Here is a 19,317-nt window from a genome sequence, read left to right as displayed (position 1 = left end):
GGGAAAATAGGTGACGATACGCCATTCCAGGCAGTACCGTCACAAAAAAAGCACTGGTTTTACAGACAAGAATTTTGAAGAGTTGAGTCTTTAAGTGATAGTAAGTCACAAGGACACTTTACACTGGGATCTAAAACAGTATAGTGCAAGAGAAACTTTTTTGCTTCTATCTTATACTAAAACATTAAACACAATATAGTTGCAATAATTAGACACCACAAAAGTCTTTAAAACCAGGGATTTCTGAATTATTTAAATAACTGGATTTTGTCTTTGCAATGAGAATTTATGCTAGAATTTTCATTACTAGGATCTCTACTTTCTAAGCTGAGTCTGACAGAACTCCCTGCAGAATTTTTTACCCTGAAGTAGTGAATGAGGGACTGTGACTTTCACATGCTGCTATCCCCTTCACTATTCCAGCAGTTCATTTTTGCTGTTGAATCTTACTTTTTTTTTTTTTTTTGAAACGTGTATAAATTTCAGTCTAGTTCTTTCTTTTACAGTAAAGTCCCCTTTACAGGATTTAAGATTTTAAACTAAGTTTCTTATTTTCTTTATGGTCTGAAGTGTTTATGCCTCTAAAACTATTTCCTTCAAAACATTCCTATGGATTTCTAAAGAAGTTTTATGGAGCACTATCTCTTTCTGTTCATTCCCTATCCTCCTTTCTCCCATTATCCCTTCACCCACTGAAATGGAAAACAGAAAGGGGAAGTAGAATATAACTGTCCCAATTGCTTGACCCTTGGTCCACACCACATTCATCTGGGCCAAAGATGAAGTTTCTGGCTTGTGTGTGGCCAAGTTCTATGCTGAACTGGCTGAGCAGGAAAAATCTTGTCAATGCTGAGGTCGTTGAGCAGAAAGCAAGTAGTCTTAGTTCAGTAAGATTGGGAGTTAACAGTAAGGAAGAAGTGATTAGTCTTAATAGCTTCTGCCTGAGCATGGGATCCCCATTCCTACTGCTTACAAATCTGTCGAAGGCCTGAATCACTAGGGAAGGCCAAGTTCTCCATAGCATTAGAGAGAAAATTTCCCATTCATCTTACACATTGGTGAGGTCTGCACTGAGATGGTTGCATACACCAACCTGCTCTGGATGGCTTTATTCATTGTACCGTGGCTACCATCAAGATGTGAGCTTCTCCTGAGAGCTGTAGCCCTTCAGATAATAGAGGGTCATCTGTCTCCAACAGTTCTCCGTTTCCCATTAAGTGTCTTGCCACTGCTTGGGCAGGATGAAGTATCACCTACTAGAAGATTTAAGTGTATTCAAAAGCCTTCCCTTTTTAATTTCACAAGTGAACTGCTTACTCTGCAATGCTTCATTAGGAAAGTATATGATCTGACTGGCTAGAGGGGACAGTCTCCTTTCTAGTGCTCCCTCCTTTTCTCAGAAACAACCTCTTAGCGATTTGCCCTGGAGAATGATAAAGTAGGATATACCAAAACTCAAAGTTGGTGCTTTTGTATGGATAAATATAAAGTTACCACAGCTTTAAAATAAATTTACAAGGTGGTAGGTAGCTTTCTTCTGGGTATTTGGACTTGGACTAGTGGATTAGAGATACTTTTCCTTCTTACTGCCAGGAATTAGTTGTAATACAAAACCACCTCTCTCGATTGAGAGGGGGATTTCTTTTGTAAGTGGGCAAAAAAGAGTATCAGCCAGATTTTGCTAATACCTATTTTCAGTACCAAAGCATTACCTGCCTAAAATCTGCTTCATATTCCAAGGCTTTCAAGATAGCCAGCTTTCTTCCCTCAGATGCATCATAGCTGCTAACAACTGACAGCCTCCAAACATTCTGGAAGTGAGGTGGGGATTCATAAACTAGCCACTGAGTTTACAGGAGGGTGGGTGGGAGAACCAGAATACCAAAGGCTCAAGGTAGAGATTGATTATTTGAAAGAGATGTAGCTCTTAGAGAAAGCAAGATTAAGCTCCTCTGGAAAAGCCACTCTCTTGAGCAACAGGAGTTAGAGCAACCTGAGCATTGATGTGCAATGCTTTATCAGAATAACATCTCCTACCTGAATAGCTACCACCTCTTGCAGAGGTGGTTTTATTATGCCAACAGGAGATCACTTTTCTGTTGACATAAAGCATCTTCCCCTGGCATAGCTATCTCGTAGCACTTCTAGTGTATACTAGCCCTATAGTGTTCAAAGCTGTAGCTTAAGACCCTGTATTAGGGTACACATCTCCAAATAAATATTTTTAAACAAAGTACAAGACTTCAAAGCTACTAATAGGGGTTTTAAGGATTTTGCTGGTGTCCACACTTTAGTATTGAATAGGTTCTCAGTGTGGTTTTTTTAGATGCCCAAAACCTTTTATGATATACACTTTCCAGTTTGACAGCTGTTTTGGGTCTAAGTCCACTGTAGTTAATGGCATAGGATTGGGCCTTTTAGTACCTATTATGGAGTGTTTAGAGCACAGACTAAGTAGTGCAAAAGATCATACAGCAATGCAAAGTTTTTTTTTTTCCCCCCTTCCTTCTGGCACAGATAGAGCTTACTAGGAGGTGAGGCCTGTAGCTGACCAGGCAAAGTCACTTTGTCTAAGTTACACTTATAGGAAAGTTCAAAAAATTAAATGTCATAGAATTTGTTAATGTGTGTGAAAAAAGTAAAAGAACAATTTTAAATTTGTAAAATCTCAACTTCAAACATTCATTTTATTGAAACATTACCATACATGGTAAATTTGAATGACTGAAAGCTTCCATTACTCTTCTCATAACTAATTTGAATTTGTAACAGTACCAAATATTCTTGTCACTAAAATGACAGTCGAATAGGCAACTATTCTAATTGTTAGCAAATATTTTTGTGAACTCTAAAGTCATGGCAGTTTTTCTAGCAAAAGAAAAATCTTTCACCCACCATGTTCCAGTGTAAAAAGCAGTGCATTTAGATAACTTACGTGGTGGGATTGTTCATGCAAAATTTAGTACTTGTAGCTAATCAGGAAGTATGACTTTATTTTGCACAAACAAATCCACAAACACACACTTCAAAATATGTAATAGAATTTGATTAATTATTCTGACAAAGTTGAGGGAAATAAGTGAATTAATTTTCTAATGCTGATTAGCTTCACCTGATAGCTATGCATAAACTTAGTTTTAGTTCCTAGAGACAATCAGTGGCAATAACTTGCTGAAAAATTTTATACTCAGTGTGGTTAGCAAATATTTACCATGACTACTGTTCAAATATTTCTGTGTAGCCCTTTCACATGAGTTTAAAAGGGCCTTAGTTCTAGGGATGTAAAATCCTATTTAATAAGTTAACCAATTAAACTTTAACTGGCTAACCACTTTAAACAGAGGTGAGCAGGGGGAGGGAAGGGTACTGCAGTGCAGCACACTCCTGCCAGATTGGAGCATCACCAAGCTTGAGGAGCCTCCTGCCCATGGCTGTGGGAGGCTGCTCCAGCTCCTATTGGTTATTTATCTGTTAACTGGTTACCATTCACATCCCTACTTAGCTCCCAACATATCTGTAAAACATTCTAAGACAAACCAACTGAGACAAATCCATCTTTTATTAAATGCAAAACCAGAAATACAACACAATTTTAAAATGTTGGTAAGCTAAAAGGCCACAATAGTGGGAAACAAAATGTTTACACGTGAAATGACTATTCTATATACATATGGCTAAAACATTATCCAATCTTACATTAATACAAAACATGATTAAGATTACGCCATGATTTTAGGAAAGTGGCTCAAGTCTAACAAGTGCATACTTCATTACCAACTGACAATGGTGGATCTTCTCTGTTACATTTCATAGAATCATAGAATAATAGGACTGGAAGGGACCTCGAGAGGTCGAGTCCAGCCCCCCGCCCTCAAGGCAGGATCAAGCTCCGTCTACACCATCCCTGACAGATGTCTATCTAACCTGTTCTTAAATATCTCCAGAGAGGGAGATTCCACCACCTCCCTTGGCAATTTATTCCAATATTTGACCACCCAATATTATTACCTCCTCTCCCCTTAAGTTATAAGACACAGAAAGGAGCAAAATGTGTTTAAAAGGTAAATGGACACTGATTTATACCTGAACACCCCTTAGTTAAGTCATTAGCTAGGAGATTAATCCTACTTGCTACCAATACTTGAGTACACGCCAGGTGTTCAGTAAGCACAAAGGGGACAGATAAATCATATAGAAGTTTAAAATTGTTAAGGGTTTATAGGACTCAGACAGTATGTTGGCCATGCAGTTGGATAAAAGCTCTAGCCAGATTACATCCCATTCATTCTATACATTTAACCTTGTTGCAACCAGAGCCCTGATTTAGTACCTGAATTAGAAGCTTCACTTTTAGTATGCCACCTGCACCCATCTAAAATTGTGCATAGGCTGTAGTTGTAATTTTTTTTTAACAGTGGGGGAAGGGACAAAGGCCTGAACATTCTTCCTTGCATGGATGTGGCCTTGTATGTCATCACTCTGCTGTTATTGATTTTTAGCTGTCAAGAAAGCCATCTGAGACTGGTTTAACTCTTTATGGATGTACCCACTCACCAAAACAATTTTTTATTTTACAGACTTATCACAGAAGTGATGAAATACAGCCTTAAGCACAAATTTACTTTACTTCTTAACATGGAAAAAGATTTCCATTACTGAAAAGATGTTTTAATTAACATTTATAAAACCACAGCACATCAACTAGCTTGATAGAGACAGTTGGGAGAGATGTGTAACTTTCAATACTGATAAATGAAATCTTACTGCCATGTACTTTGCTTTTTCACTATTAATACTGAAGTATACTAGAAACATTTGTAAAGACTTTACTGACCTTTGTTACAGCCCCAATCCCAGTAACAGCAGATCATTTAACACATCTACACTAGGATATTGAACAGTTGCTGAAAGGTCACATAAACCAGTCCACCGCATTCAACTACTAGCGTAGCCAAAAAACATCCCAGACATAGATAACTACCAATTTCTGCCTCTTTCTGAACAGATGGAAATGTATTAGTGCAGGAACTGGAAGTTGCTACCTATGGCAATAGAAATCAGTATAATGAGGTTGGTCAGGCATCAAATTATGTATGAAACAGCTAGCTTTTGGCACCTGCACACTGCTCCAGTGGCACTGGGGCATTAAGGGACATGTCTACACTACAAAAATTTGTCAATATAGCCAATAATTAAGGGTGTGAAAAAACAACCTAGCTATGCTGGCAAAGCCCCCAATACAGAAGCTAGGGATGTGAAAGTTGAGTCAACTAGTCACTTCCTCCCTCTCCTCCCCCCACTTGCTGCCTATATCAGAGAGAGGCAACAAGGTTGGGGGGGAGGGAAGAGAAACAGGAGATGCTTCAAAGCAGCAGCATCACACTGAGTCCAGAATCAACTGGGGACTCCCCCGCTAACCCTGGGCTCTGTGCGGCACTGCCACTTTGAAACACTGCGTGAAGCCTGATGCTGGGCTCTCTGCAGTGTTTCAAAGCGGCAGCACTGCACAGAGCCTAGGCTACACGGAGGAGTCCCCAGCTGACACCAGGCTCCATGTGACACTGCTGCTTATAAATGCTGCAGAGAGCACGGGGCCAGTGGGGGACTACATGAGTTCCCTGCTGGCCCTGTGTTCCCTGCAGCGCTTTTGCCTTTGAAGTGTAACAACAGCCATGGGCCTATTTCAAAGATGGAGGTGCCCTTATCAACTAATAAAATAGTCTAGGTAAATTTGACTAGTCAAATAGTCGATGCAATCAAAGTTTAACATCCCTAATAGAAGCATCTATGCTTACATGAATAGTTATATTGAGATAGCTAATGTCATTCAAGGGACTGGTGTTATGCCAACAGGAAAAAAACCTGATATTAGAAGAAGTAGTATCTACATACACTGAGCTACATTTCCAGTGTAAACAAAGCCTAGGACAGTGCCTGTGTGAGGTGTATTCCCCTAAACCACCTCAGGACTGGTGCAGGAGGAGAGGGTAGCGTAGCCAGTGTTTTGCACTGTAGCAATTCTAGGCTGAATATGAGCTCAGTAGTAGTCAGGGAGCATAACTGGTAGTTACAGGATTCCCTACCCTTACTCTTTTAGGCTGGGGCCTGCACCAGCCCAGAAAGAGGCAATGTGGCTCTGAAGTCATTTGTTCCAACACCCTTCCTGGACTATATCTTTTGTGCTGTTGCTGTGCCTCAATAGGTACAGCATATGTTCTCATGCCAGAAAAAGGGAACAAGCAGCAGAAAGGGGGGGAAAAACAGACCCTGAAGATATAATCTTCAGTTCCTCAGTGCAAATTCTTCAAAGTAGGATGAATAGCTGTTTGAAGGCTATTGTTTCTATCAAGACTACAATTCAAGCTATTTCATGATCACTAATATGTAACTGAAAACCTGCTTTTTTAAAGATAATGCAATCTGCCATTTTTGGAGTGCTGGCAGTTGGGAGGGAAAAACTGGTTTGAAGTGTGCAAGGTATACCAGTTGTAAACAGTCACAGTAATTCAGCATTCCATAAAAAAATCTTTACAGAATTTTATATTCAGTTTGTCAAGAACAAGCAAATCATTAAAACCCTGCAGAGTGTAGTCCCATCTCTACTTGTTCATGAAAATCCTTAACCTGTTAAGTATTTTTTTATATCACTGGTCAAGGGGTAATGACAGTGTTCTACACATACCTAAAAATTATTTTTCAACCGAAGAGGTGGTGCAAAATAGGTTTGTAATCATTGAAAGAAAGGTTTCAACCCTGTTTTACAAACACTGTATTTTTCTGCTAATCAAGACACTATTCTAAAATCTTCAAAGTAGTTGACTGTCAAATGTATTTACTGAACCTGACAAACTGAATCCAGTTTTCACAAGACATGCCATTGTTGATTTTAGAAACAAATATGCAAGTCTAGTTAGTCTGTTACATTTGCACATTGCTTAAAGGCTAATAGTACACAACCATGGTTCCAGTTGTCTGAGAGTGTTCTTAAGTCTGTCTATAATTGCCATTAATCTTCAAATATCCAGCAAAGCGACAAACTAAGTATTTCAATTAAAACAGAAAAAGCAGCACTACAACGATGTAATCTAGGAATCAACCCCTTACTTTCGTTTGCTTTTTGTGTCAGTTGTCTGGAAAACACTAGATGCAGACATGAGATTTTCTATATATTGTCCAAGAACTTGATTTTCTGATTTCAGTTTCAGGTTTTCTTCTTTCACAGCATCTACTCGTGCTGACAGATCTATAAAAAAAAATTGTGTTTAAAGCATAACACAAGCCATGTCATGTGTCCAAATCAAGTTATCGGTTAAGCCTCTGTAATCCAGACTTCCCTTGTCGGTAGTGGTGATAGTGTGGGTCAGCAATAGACATCCTAGGCTAGTGAACAGACTGCATCAGTGGTCCTCTGTCTCGGTGGGCTGCAAGTTTTAACCAAGACAGCCTCCCAAGATAGGATAGTTTTACTAACTGCACTTACGTACTTAGAATTTGTGGGGTGGGTAAAGAACTGTAGCACCACTTTGAATGCAGGTGGTGGGCATGGCTCTCTCAATATTGTGTACCATCAGCACATGCCTCACTTCACTTGCCCTTTCTTTTTATGTGCACATCACTTTAGTAATACTAGTTTTTTTTCCTTCTATGTGGAAGGAAGCCAGCAGAATCTGGCAACTCTGCTCCTGGCCATGGTAGACAAAATGTCTCAGGAGCCACACACAAAGCTCCAGTGGGCTGCAGATTGTCCCTTACTGTTGTGGATGCTCTTGGGTAGGAGCATTCATGGGAGAAAACAGGTGAGTGGAGTCAGGACACCTGTCATGGAGGTGAACTCTGGAACAGTGGAGCTGGTATTGACCTTGCCAGTTTGGCAAATTCCCTGATTCGGAACAGGTCAGATCCTAGGCAGGCTGGAGCAGGAAGATTAAACCTCTATTTGAGTGTTTACATACGGTAAAACTACAATGCAATATGGTATGAAATACCACCAAACAGTGTCATCCAACAATCTTTTTCTAAATGAAGTTACTTGCAACATGGCAGTCTGGGATGAAATTTGATACCTAAGCATCTCATCCTGTTAATTATCCTTCACTTTTTTATTTCTAGACTAATGATGGCAAATTTATTTTGGGTGATTCACCTAGTTTTTTAGATGCTATTATACTTAGCTACAGCTGACCAAGCATTAATAAGCTCACTCACAAGCATATTAATACTATGACAGAAAAATTGAAGCAGGTCCATTTTGATTTTTTTAATAATTTAAGAGCATATCAGACCCCACATTACACAAACAAAAATTGTGTTTAGTGTCAATGAAGTACCTTCCAGATGATCACATCATGTTTATGTATCTTATTCGCCATAAGATGCAGGCTATTTGCTTAGTTCAAGGGGTAGGGAACCTAAGGTTCAGGAGCTGCATCTGGCCCCCAATGCTCAGGGCTCCCCTCAGTATCAGCATTCCAGCCTCCTCACTCGTACACCAGGGGGGCTGGATCACCCAAATCTACTAGCCTAAGCCCCCTCCCTGGCTCTGGTGTGCACAGGGAAGATGGGGAGTGCCTTTCTCCTTCTCAGTCAGGGGCCATGTCAGTGAGGGTTTGGTTTTTCGTGTTAGATTCTCACTTGTGTGCAGCCCCCAACTAATTTTTCTGTGGTTTAGTAGCCCCCAACCTAAAAAAAGTTTCTCCACCCCTGGCTTAAATAAAGATTATGAACAGTAGTTCAGTTTGCTCTTTTGGCCGGGGAGTCTGTATTTGTCCAGAATACAGAGTTTCCTTACAAATATTTACATGCTGCTCAACGTTTGCGATGGTCTAAGATGGCAAACTGCTAACCTTCGAGTGTGTGCTGCAGTTCCAAAACCTGATTAATAAGTCGTGTTTTTTCTTCCAGTTCCACCTGATTTTCAGCCTCAACCGCTGCAATAAACCACATACACTTTAATGCAGCTTTTGTAGCAGAATAAGCAATTACACTAAAGCATATTAGTTAAGAAGAAAATGAAAGGCCTTCTACCATCCATGTCAGCATTCATCATTGTAGAATGGGACCCTTCCACTCCTGGATGCAGGACTGCTGGGAGGTGTTCTGCTAACAGAGAAAACAACGTCAAAAGAATAACTAGCCGCTGCTGCTGTAAGATAGGTTTGGCCATATTTGGTGTAAATTGTACAGGGGGCAGAGGGAGGTGACTTAGCCGGTATTGCCCAATCCCGAATTGCACACAAAGGCGAGAGGCTTTCCAACCCTTGCTCCCAGGCAAGCTGCGCTCGGGGCACTGAGGCGGTCACCGCCCACGGGCGCCAAAGCTGCCGTTAGCCCGGCATGGGGCAGTTCACCGGACGAGCAAATGGGCCTCTGCCATGTTGAAAGCGGCTACCTTAGACCTCTCCCGCGCACGGACCGGCTGAGAAGGGGGCGGGGGCGTCCTGCTGCCACGGCCCCGCCAGGCGCTTCGCTCGCCTTTCGGCCAGCCCGCGCTGAGCCCGCGGGAGCTGCTATGGCACCGGCGGGACGCGCATCGCCGGGTGCGGAACCGAACGGCCCCCGCCCCGCCTAGCGCATCCCCAGCCCCGCCCCCCCGAGCCGCTTTGGCTTCCAAGACGCTGGCCCAGGCGCGCCCCACAACGGGACAGCCCCTCCCCGCTCACCTCGCGCCGCTGCTCCACAAGCTGCGGTCACCGGCGCTCGCTGCCGCTGCTCTACCTTTTCCTCTCCCCCTCCCTCAGCGCGCCTGCGCAGCCTCCCTGCCTGGGGCTGTCGGCGCACGCGCGCTTCCTCTCGCTCGCCCCACAAACACAACAGACACCGAGGAGGCGGGATGGGGGGGAGCAGTTCAGCTCCGAAGGGGAGCGGGGCGTTCCGCAGCCAATAAGCAAAGCGAGCGAACATCTGTCCTGACGTCAGTCTGATTCATTGCCTGATTGGATAAGATGCCCCATAGTGGGTGGGGCCTGCGAGCCGAAAAGGAGAGTTGGGGGAAAAGGGAGGGGCGTGAGGGTGCCGAAGCCCAGAGAGCTGCTAGCGCCCTGGTGGGCTGTTGCTGGAGCAGTTGGTAACAACCGTTGTTGTCACGTGAGGGCTCGGCCGAGGGGGGCGTTGCGCTGGCAGCGCTCCCAGCAGGTCTGAGTCTGAGCCCTGTCTCAGCGCTGCCCGCTGCGGCGTGTTTTACCCGGGCGAGGAGCTAACGGGAAGCTGCTACTCATCACTGTGTCCCTTACCCGCAGTCGCCCCTCCCGCCTCTGGCTGCCCGCTGACCCCACAGGGTTTGCTGTCAATCGAGTGCTTGGGCGGCCACGCTGGAGAGATTCAGACGCCACCCAGCTGATTAGCGCAGCATCCACAGCCAGCAGCACGTGTCTCTGCCTGGGATTCGCATCTGCGCACGCCACAGTGCACATAACAAAACTTATCCCACACGTAATGGAGGGTGCATTGTCAGACATTTCTTGCTACTGTTATCAGCGTTCCCTGCTGTCAACAGGAGGAAGCCAGCTCGCAGGCAAAATGGCTACCACTATGGTTCATGGGCTGGACAGACATAGGCACTGTGGGAAGCAGCAGAGAGACACAGTGTGGAAGGGGCGGTGAGCAAAGCAGACAGTGGTGTAGATGCAGGAGGGAGCTGAAGGGGTGCACAGGATAGTGAGTGGGATAGGAGATGGAGGGCATCCAATGGCACCCTCAGGGAAGGGGTGTTTCCTATCAACAGCAGAGGTGCCCTGCCAACTCTTGGAAATGGATTATGACAAGTATTGCTGCTGAGTCAAAACAACAATGGGAAATGAATGGCAGGTCCCTGTCTTAGGGGTGAGGAACGGGTAAGTACTAGAGTCTTTATCTGAGCATGGAAAAAGGTGTGTGTTTGAGTTCATTAAAGGTTGGCTTTTCAATCTGAAATTGCATCCCAGGGCCATGGCAGAAGCTGCAGTCCTTAGCTTCAATCTGTAGTCTGGGTAGCTCAAGACTGTGCAGGAGCCTGAAGCCCAGCTCTGGGACTGCTGCAGAACTTCTGTGCTGCCTGTGGGGGTGGATCTGATATCCCTCTAACAACAGCCCAGCAAGGGAAGAAGTCCTATCCCTCTCTAGCCTGGTTGATTTCTGGGAGATCATTTTTCATGGTAGTGCTAATTTCTTGACATGTTTTTCATGGTGTTAAAATTGGAAGGACCCTAGTTATGGGGTAGCAAGCAGGGCAACTGCCCAGGGTCCTGCAAAGCTCAGTTCTCAGGCTACAACTTCAGTTCAGGCAGCAAGGCTCCCGCTTTCAGGCAGTGGTGTGGTAGTTTCAGCCCCAGACAGTGGGGTTTCAGTCTTAGACCCCAGCAAGTCTAATGCTGACCCTGCTTGGTGGATCCCTGAATCCTGTTTCCAGTAGGGTTGTAAAATCCCATTTAATTGGTTAACTGGATAAATATATTGGTTAACTGATTAAAGGGGGGCACGGGGGTGGAGAAGCCCCATCCTGATGCAGGTAGGGGCTGCTCCAGCCCCCACTGATTAACCAGTTTAACATTCATATCCCTAGTTTGTGGTCCCTGGTTGAGAAAACATTGTGACCAGAGACCCCCACCCTAGCACCTTGAAGCTCACCCAGGTTCCTATGCAGCAAAGGGGCATGGTTAGTGATCTCTTATGACCTTAGCTGCCAGAATGATCATTCAAAACTGTAGTCATCATAAATTAGAGCATTAGGCTTTTTTAATTTATGCTGAGAACTGGTTCAGTTAGTGGAACAACCCAAAGTTGAGTGAGTGCACCTGCTCTTATACTTTACTGTAGGATCTAAGATTAGGTCATTTTTTTTTAGCATACACTGGTTGGGAAACTGCTATGAAGCTCAAATTGTATTTCTGTTTTTGTCAATGTTTGTACAATGCTTCAATGACATGTACTGCTCTATAAAGCCTATATAATTATTGTATATAGTGACATGGTGATGCTGAATTATGACATTTTGAGTATGAGCCTTCACTCAGGCTCACCTCTCAGTTCTTCCAATGTAATGAAAACCAATGATGACTGAATAAAGGATGGTGTTAGAGCGACCTCTAGTGTCTAGTTAGGCTAGGCACAGATCTTTTAAATAGATTCAGAGAAGTGATTTGCATTTAGACTTTTTCTGATTAGACTGTAGATTGCACAATGACTTCATGTTGTGTTAATGGTATAGAAATGCCACAGGATTAAAGTTAGATTAATAGAGTGGAGGTGACCATTAATTATCCATATTCTGTCTATTAATAATCTTAAATTAATACTCTGATAAAGTACTATTATGAAATCATAAAAGCATTGCTAGAATGTACAATAACCAAATAATAGTACAAATACAATGCCACATATTGATGAAGTACACATTTCTGATTATTTCTTTTTGGTATCTAGGCTTCATACAGATTTCCATGTAACAACTTTTCCATTGTTGTTTAACTTGCTTCTGTAGCCTCTAGGAACCCTACTCATGGGCCAGGACCATATAGTGCTAGACAATGTAGAAATGCAGAACAAAAAGCTAAGTGACTGAGCAATTTAGGATTTTTAGTTTGGAAATCTTTTGATACCCTAAAAGATATTTCAGCCAAATCCTGTCCTTGAATGTACATATGTGGCTCACACTAAATTTGGACCAAAAGAAGCTGCTAGTTGTGCTTTTAGTTTTGTTTGGGAATATATGTTTTTTGTGTTTTTGTTTGTTTGCTTCTACATTCATGTCCCATCCTGATAATTTAGGGACTTGGATGTAGAAAGCAACTAATTACAGATTCTGAACTTTCCTGTCATATAATCTGTTGACATCTCAAGTTAGCCACCTTAAATATTACAGGGTTTTTTCCAGGGGGATGGAACAGCAGAGACGTGCCAGTGTACATAGGTAACTTGGTGCTACATGGGTAAGTAGGTGAGTGTGTTGGACTATACTATTCTTTCTTGGAGAAGTGTATTTTCTGCTGCATTTACACCTCGGAAAGTACTCCATGATTCCAGTGAGCATCTTCCTAAATTCTGTGCTAATTTTAAAAAGAGAAAAATACAACTCTTCTTCTTTTTACCTAACAAGAAACAGTTAATATAAAAATGAAAAAGTTACTCAGGATATAAAAGGATTTATGGCTGATCCTCAGCCTCTCTCTTATGCGGCCTTTGTGATTAGAGTTGCTGCAAGCTGTTTGCCTTTAGAAAAGGTCTTTTTTTAACCTCTCTAATCCCTGCAAACAAGACCCCAGTACTGTAGCTATTACTTGGGAGCTTGTCAGTGGCACTCCTTGATTGGCCAGTGCTTGCTACTAATACATGACATAAGCTAGCTTTCTCTCTCTGTGATCTTGCATGCTTACCTTGTTATGGTGCCAAAATGGCAACCAAGAATTCTCTTAGAAGATCTCTGGCACAGAGAGTGCATAGCACTGCTACAACAAAACTGCCAGCACAACACATTTCTCCTGTTTTTGATTAAATTCTAGCTCTACTCAAGATCATGGCTGGCTTTTATATGTATGTGTGTACATATATGGAGTTTGTTTACTAGGATAAAAACACTTTTGCCCACCAAAAAAATGTGTTACAGGTGTTTTTTACTGGAGGAGGTTCCTCTTCATAGTTGTACAGGTTGAACCTCTCTAATCCAGCACACTTAGGACGTGATTTGTGCCAAACCAGAGTATTTGCTGCACCAAGGGAGGTCAGTATTGTCTAGCAGCATTACCAACACTTTTACTGCTTACTGAGCTCTTGGAAGACAGTTATGCGTAATTTAGAGCTAAATAACAGCACTGAGAGTCAGGACTGGTGGCTGTACATAAGCTTTATGGCACTGTGGGAAACTTGGCCTCACCCATAATAAGTGGACATCTGGCTAACTAAAATCATGCCAGACCATGGATGTTGCCAGCCAGAGAGGTTTGACCTGTATTAGTTTCTCACTCCCATTATTCCCTGTTTTAAGATAGGGAACTTTGGATCTTAGCACTGCCACTCCTTAAACCATGGGGTTAATTTGACTAAACAAAGCACTGTCTTATTTCTCTTCCTGAGCCTGAGTGTGTCATTTCAGCAATGCAACATGCTGAACACCTGCAATTCCTGCTTATACGAATGGGAACTGAAGGTGTTCAGCACTTAACAGGCCTCTAAAGTTCAAGGGACCTGTTCTTGCACAAATTTTAATGTTCACAGGGGTGGTATAACTGCTAGGCCTCCAAACTATTCTCAAGTAAATTCTATCTAAATTAGTGGTTTAATAACGTTTAATAACATTTATAAAATTCAAGGAGGAGGAGGGTGGGGAATACTCCAAAAGCCCTATCATAGATGCTGTTATTATTTTATAAAAAATGTTTCATAAAATTAATCCTACAAGGTTTTGTTGTTGTTTTTTAAAGTGGAGTGTGCTTTCGGTGGAAACCTTGCTTAGTTTATAACTCTATCTACTCTATCTATGACTGTGTGTAACTGCACTGCATGCAATAATAAATGTCCCTTTCAGACCATTATTCTAGCTTGTTCTTTTGTGGACCAGTCAGTTGTCTGAATTATAAAATCATGTGAGAAAAGCATTAGAAATTCTGATTTGCTGTGTTCTCCATTTTGTCATGTGAAATGCTGCCAGGGCAGATGTCTTACTTTGCTTGGTCTGGGTGAGAATCCTATCATAATGTCTACTTTTGATACATATCTCTTTGATCATTTGGGCGGGTAAATGAGATTTGTGTTGTTTTATTGTATCCAAGACTTACATTTTTCCTTTTATAAAATTGTATAGCTTTAGGCCTCAGCTGATGCAGAAAATGAGATGATGAAGAATTCATTACAGACCGTACATATTGTTAGGTTATTTAAAGATGCATAGGGAATTGGACAAATGTTTCCTTGTGTGTATTTCTGTAGCACAGTCAGTTATATTAGTTATTGGTTGCCTGAATCATATACTACCACATTTGTTTTGTAGGTACTTATATGGCTCCTATGACCATAGTATCTGAGTGCATCACTATTCTTAATGTATTTATTCTCACAACACCTCTACTATCCCACTTTTAATGATGGGGAATTTAGACACGGAGAAACGAAGTGACATGTAACAGAGCAGGGACGTCCCAAACTAATGCCTTAAGTACTAAGAAGTTCTGCCACATTAAAAGCCTTCTTCATATTCTGTGGGTCAATGTTTTTGAAGATAACATGACAAGAGGGTAGGGGATGGACACATATACAGTCTGTAGTACTTGAATAAGCTGTTTGCGATATGAGTGGGAAAGAAAAGAGAAATATTTTGTTGGTGAATACATAGTGAGAACAGTTGTGCTGATGTTGTTTAAATGGTGGGATAGGGAGAAGAGCTTGGGACCTGGAACCAAGACCATACATGTGACTATGGAACCAATAAGGGACTGACTATTAAAGACATATCAACTATATGTATCATAGTGCAGATGTGTAAAGTGAAGGTAAAATATAATAGGTGAGAGAAGGTGGGTAATGTAATATTTTTTATTGCACTTGCTGCTATTGGTGGAAAGGACAGGCTTTTAAGCAGTGCAGAGCTCTTCTTGTGGTCCTTCTCTTGTGAGTCCCTAGGGGATCATGTGTGTCTGCCTGCTGCATTGGATAAAGATGGTCCCCCAAGGGCTCACAAGGAATGACTGGAAAAATAGCTCTGAGCTTGCAAGTTTGTCCTTTCCACCAACAAACAGTATTTGGTCTTGAAAAAGAGATTACTCTACCCATGTTGTCTCTCATATCCTGGGACCAACATGGCTACAGCAGCACTGTGACAAATATTGTCAAGAAAGTGAAATGGCAATGTGCTCTCTGTGTTGGAGATAGCTGAATTAGAAGATGAACTATATTTTCAACACATTTGGCAGAACAAAGACTAAGTGAGGTAAGTTTGTTTGCTTTTAAAATTTTTAATCTATGAAAAGCTCATATATTCCCTCAAAAAAAACTAACCCACCAAAACAATCTTGAGGATTTTAGGGAGATACAGTTTGTTTAGATGCCTGCAAATCCTATTCCTCACCAAAGTGTTACAAAAATAGATGAAAAATTGAAAAAATCTAAAAAATGAGATACCAACATATCTAATAGACATAGCTACTCTATCACTTATATTTTTTCTTTTTTTTCTTTACATAGACTCATAGACTTTAAGGTCAGAAGGGATCATTATGATCATCTAGTCTGACCCCCTGCACAGTACAGGCCACAGAATCTCACCCACCCCTCCTAGAATAATCCTCTCACCTATATCTCAGATATTGAAGTCTTCAAATACTTTGAAGATCCCAAGATGCAGAGAATCCTCCAGCTGTGATCTGTACCCCATGCTACAGAGGAAGGCGAAAAACCTCCAGGGTCTCTGCCAATCTACCCTGGAGGAAAATTCCTTCCCGACCCCAAATATGGCGATCAGCTAAACCCTGAGCATGTGGGCAAGATTCACCAGCCAGACACCCAGAAAGTTCTCTGTAATAACTCCTATCATCCCTCCATTGACCTATTTCCCACTGATAATGAATGGTCAATTAGTTACCAAGATCATGTTATCTCATCAAACCATCCCCTTCATAAACCCATCTAGTTTAATCTTGAAACCAGATAGATCTTTTGCCCCCACTACTTCCCTTGGAAGGCCGTTCCAGAACCTCACTCCTCTAATGGTTAGAAACCTTCGTCTAATCTCAAGTCTAAACTTCCTACTAGCCAGCCTATATCCATTTGTTCTTGTGTCCACATTGGTATTAAGCTTAAATAATTCCTCTCCCTCATTTCCCTAGATCTCATTTATGCATTGCAAATTGTGCAGGCAAATCAAAGTGAAGTCAGTGGAGCTCCTTGGGTTGTAAGCTCTCTGGTTCAGACATGTCTGTAAGTTACCTAGTAGGGATGTAAAATCCCATTTAATTGGTTAACCAATTAAAAAGAGAGCTGGGGTGCCACTCCAGTCAGGTGGAAGCTGCCCTTTCTGCAGGCAGAGGCTGCTCCAACATCTCAGCTGGAGCAGCCCCTTCCTGTGGGGCACCTGAGCCCACTGTGAACAGAGGGGGCCACTTCAAAAATTTCCAAAGTGCTTGCGGGACAGGTGGGGTCTTTAAACAGCAGGAGTTGAAAGCCTCCCTAGCGGCTCCCAGGCCTCTCAGTAGCAGCCCCCCGAGCAGGAAAAAGCCCTTTAAATAGAAGCAATTGAAAGGGCTCGCAGCTCCCAACCCTGCTGCCGCTAACGTGTTGCCTGGGAGCCACTGAGGAGGCGTGAGCCTTTTCAGCTCCTGCTTTTTAAAGGGCTTGCGTCTTCCCTGTGGCTGCTATAACGTTGCCTGGGAGCCGCTGGCAAAGGCGCAAGCCCTTTATATAAAAGCAATTGAAAGGGCACGTGCCTCCCTGGCAGCTCCCAGGCAATGCATTAGCGGCAGGACTGGGAGCTGCCACGGGCCAGGTGAAAGTGCTAGGCAAGACTCTTGCCCAGCCCTCGGTTAACCAGTTAGCCTGTTAAATATTCACATCCCTACTATCTATCATACATATGGTGCTATATTTTTACAATCATTTACCTTGCTTAATACGAAATAAATTCTAAGCAATGCCGTACAGACAGTGATTGTTGGCATTAGATGCTACATGAAACTTACCCTCCTTTTTAGGGAAGATACATTTTGGAGTCTTAATTGACTCTGTCCCTTTTGACTGAAGTAGACCAAATAAAACCCTTGTGTAACTCTACTAACGTCATTAGCCAACAGTATTTCTTTAACCCCTTTAGATAAAATGTGTCTCTTCTTTTCAAAATTTTAGCACTAAAATCTTGTCTTGATAATTTTTAAGAGTACACTGAAGGTAATATTTATCACCTACAATGATAAATTTGCCAGAAAAAGGAACAGTGGCGATCCCTTTGTAGTAGAAATACCATCATAATCAGTATGTGAGTGTTCCCTTTGGGGACATCAGACAAAATAGTTCATTTTTTGTCATGATTAGTTGCACTGATTCTGAAGTGAAAAGGGAGTCTGACATCATATGCACATGTTACTCCTATGGAAATTCTGCACACAAAAATTTAAAATTCTGAAAAATTCCACATGTTGAATTTGTTAAAATACAGGCAGTCCCCGGGTTACGTACAAGATAGGGACTGTAGGTTTGTTCTTAAGTTGAATCTGTATGTAAGTCGGAACTGGCGTCCAGATTCAGCCGCTGCTGAAACTGACCGCCAGTTCTGACTTACATACAGATTCAACTTAAGAACCCCAAGCTTCCCCAAGTCAGCTGCTGCTGAAACTGATCAGCGCTGATTCCAGGAAGCCTGGGGCAGAGCAACTCTGCCTCAGGCTTCCTGTAGTCAGCGCTGGTCAGTTTCAGCAGCGGCTGACTTGGGGACGCCTGGGGCAGAGCAGCTGGGGTGCTGCTGGGTTGCTCCAGTAGCACCGCTCCTCGGCGCTACTGGACCAACCCAGCAGCACCCCAGCTGCTCTGCCCCAGGCGTCCTGATTCAGCCACTGCTGAAATTGACCAGCAGCGGCTGAATCAGGACCTGGGGCAGAGCAGCTGTGGTGCTGCCGGGTTGGTCCAGTAATGCCCAGAGCGGCGCTGCAGGACCAATCGGCAGCGCCCCAGCTGCTCTGCTCCAGGGTCCAAAACAAAAGCCTGGTCTGCTGGGGGGAGGGGCACACTAGCCGCGCCCCCCCCCCAGCAGACCAGGGACACGGGGAGCAGAGCCGCAGCGGCAGCGGGGTGCCGCGCCTCTGAGGCTTTGCTCTGGACCATCCCCAGCAGACCACAGGCACCCGGACTGAAGCGGCAGCAGCGGCGGGTTCCCGCGCCTCTGAGGCTTTGCTCTGGCAAAGCCTCAGAAGCGCGGGAACCCGCCCGGTGCCCCTGGTCTGCTGGAGACGGTCTCCAGCAGACCAGGGGCACCAGAGCAGCTTACGAACGGGGCTTTCTTGCCCCGGAGCTCGCAGGTAGCAATCCGCTACCTCGACCTCCGGGGCGAGAAAGCCCCGTTCGTAAGTGCAGATCCGACGTAAGTCGGGGACTGCCTGTAATGCAGTATGATCATATCATTTTCAGTTATTTTGATAATTTATTTCAAAATACCTATCAGCAATTACATCTGTAATAATACAGATGATAAAAAAATTCAAGAAATGTTTTTTGACAAATAGATTCCTTACTAGGCATATTCATTCAACTCTGAGTAATCATTTAAACTACAGTTCAGAAACATGTTTTCCACACCCTTCAGAAGCAGTGCAAAAGTTTTGGGAAGTCAGAGGAGCTAAGGGAGTGGGATATAATTGTGGGAAGAAGCCC

General features: G+C 43.0%; 1 protein-coding gene across 8 annotated transcripts in view; it reads right to left on the bottom strand.

Annotated features, from left to right (window-relative positions):
* SCOC (short coiled-coil protein) overlaps positions 1-19,317 on the bottom strand; it is a 40,061-nt gene that overhangs the window by 10,645 nt on the left and 10,099 nt on the right. The window contains exons 1-4 of one of the 8 annotated variants that reach the window (XM_089777986.1): positions 9,660-9,848; positions 9,025-9,099; positions 8,844-8,927; positions 7,105-7,243 (exon numbers count right to left, since the gene is read on the bottom strand). In XM_089777986.1, coding sequence (XP_089634112.1) covers positions 7,105-7,243; positions 8,844-8,927; positions 9,025-9,046 — 245 coding nt within the window. In that variant the 5' untranslated portion in view covers positions 9,047-9,099; positions 9,660-9,848. Of the gene's footprint in view, positions 1-3,541; positions 7,244-8,843; positions 8,928-9,024; positions 9,100-9,388; positions 9,574-9,659; positions 10,819-19,317 lie in introns of those variants that run through there. The other 7 variants (XM_089777987.1, XM_089777990.1, XM_025180256.3 and 4 more) reach the window with 7 other exon arrangements.

The sequence above is a fragment of the Pelodiscus sinensis genome, chromosome 4 (assembly GCF_052426305.1).
Source record: "Pelodiscus sinensis isolate ZL-2025 chromosome 4, ASM5242630v1, whole genome shotgun sequence".
Classification (NCBI taxonomy): domain Eukaryota; kingdom Metazoa; phylum Chordata; order Testudines; family Trionychidae; genus Pelodiscus; species Pelodiscus sinensis.
Note: the sequence above shows the minus strand (reverse complement) of the source record. Positions and strands in the feature narration are given on the sequence as shown.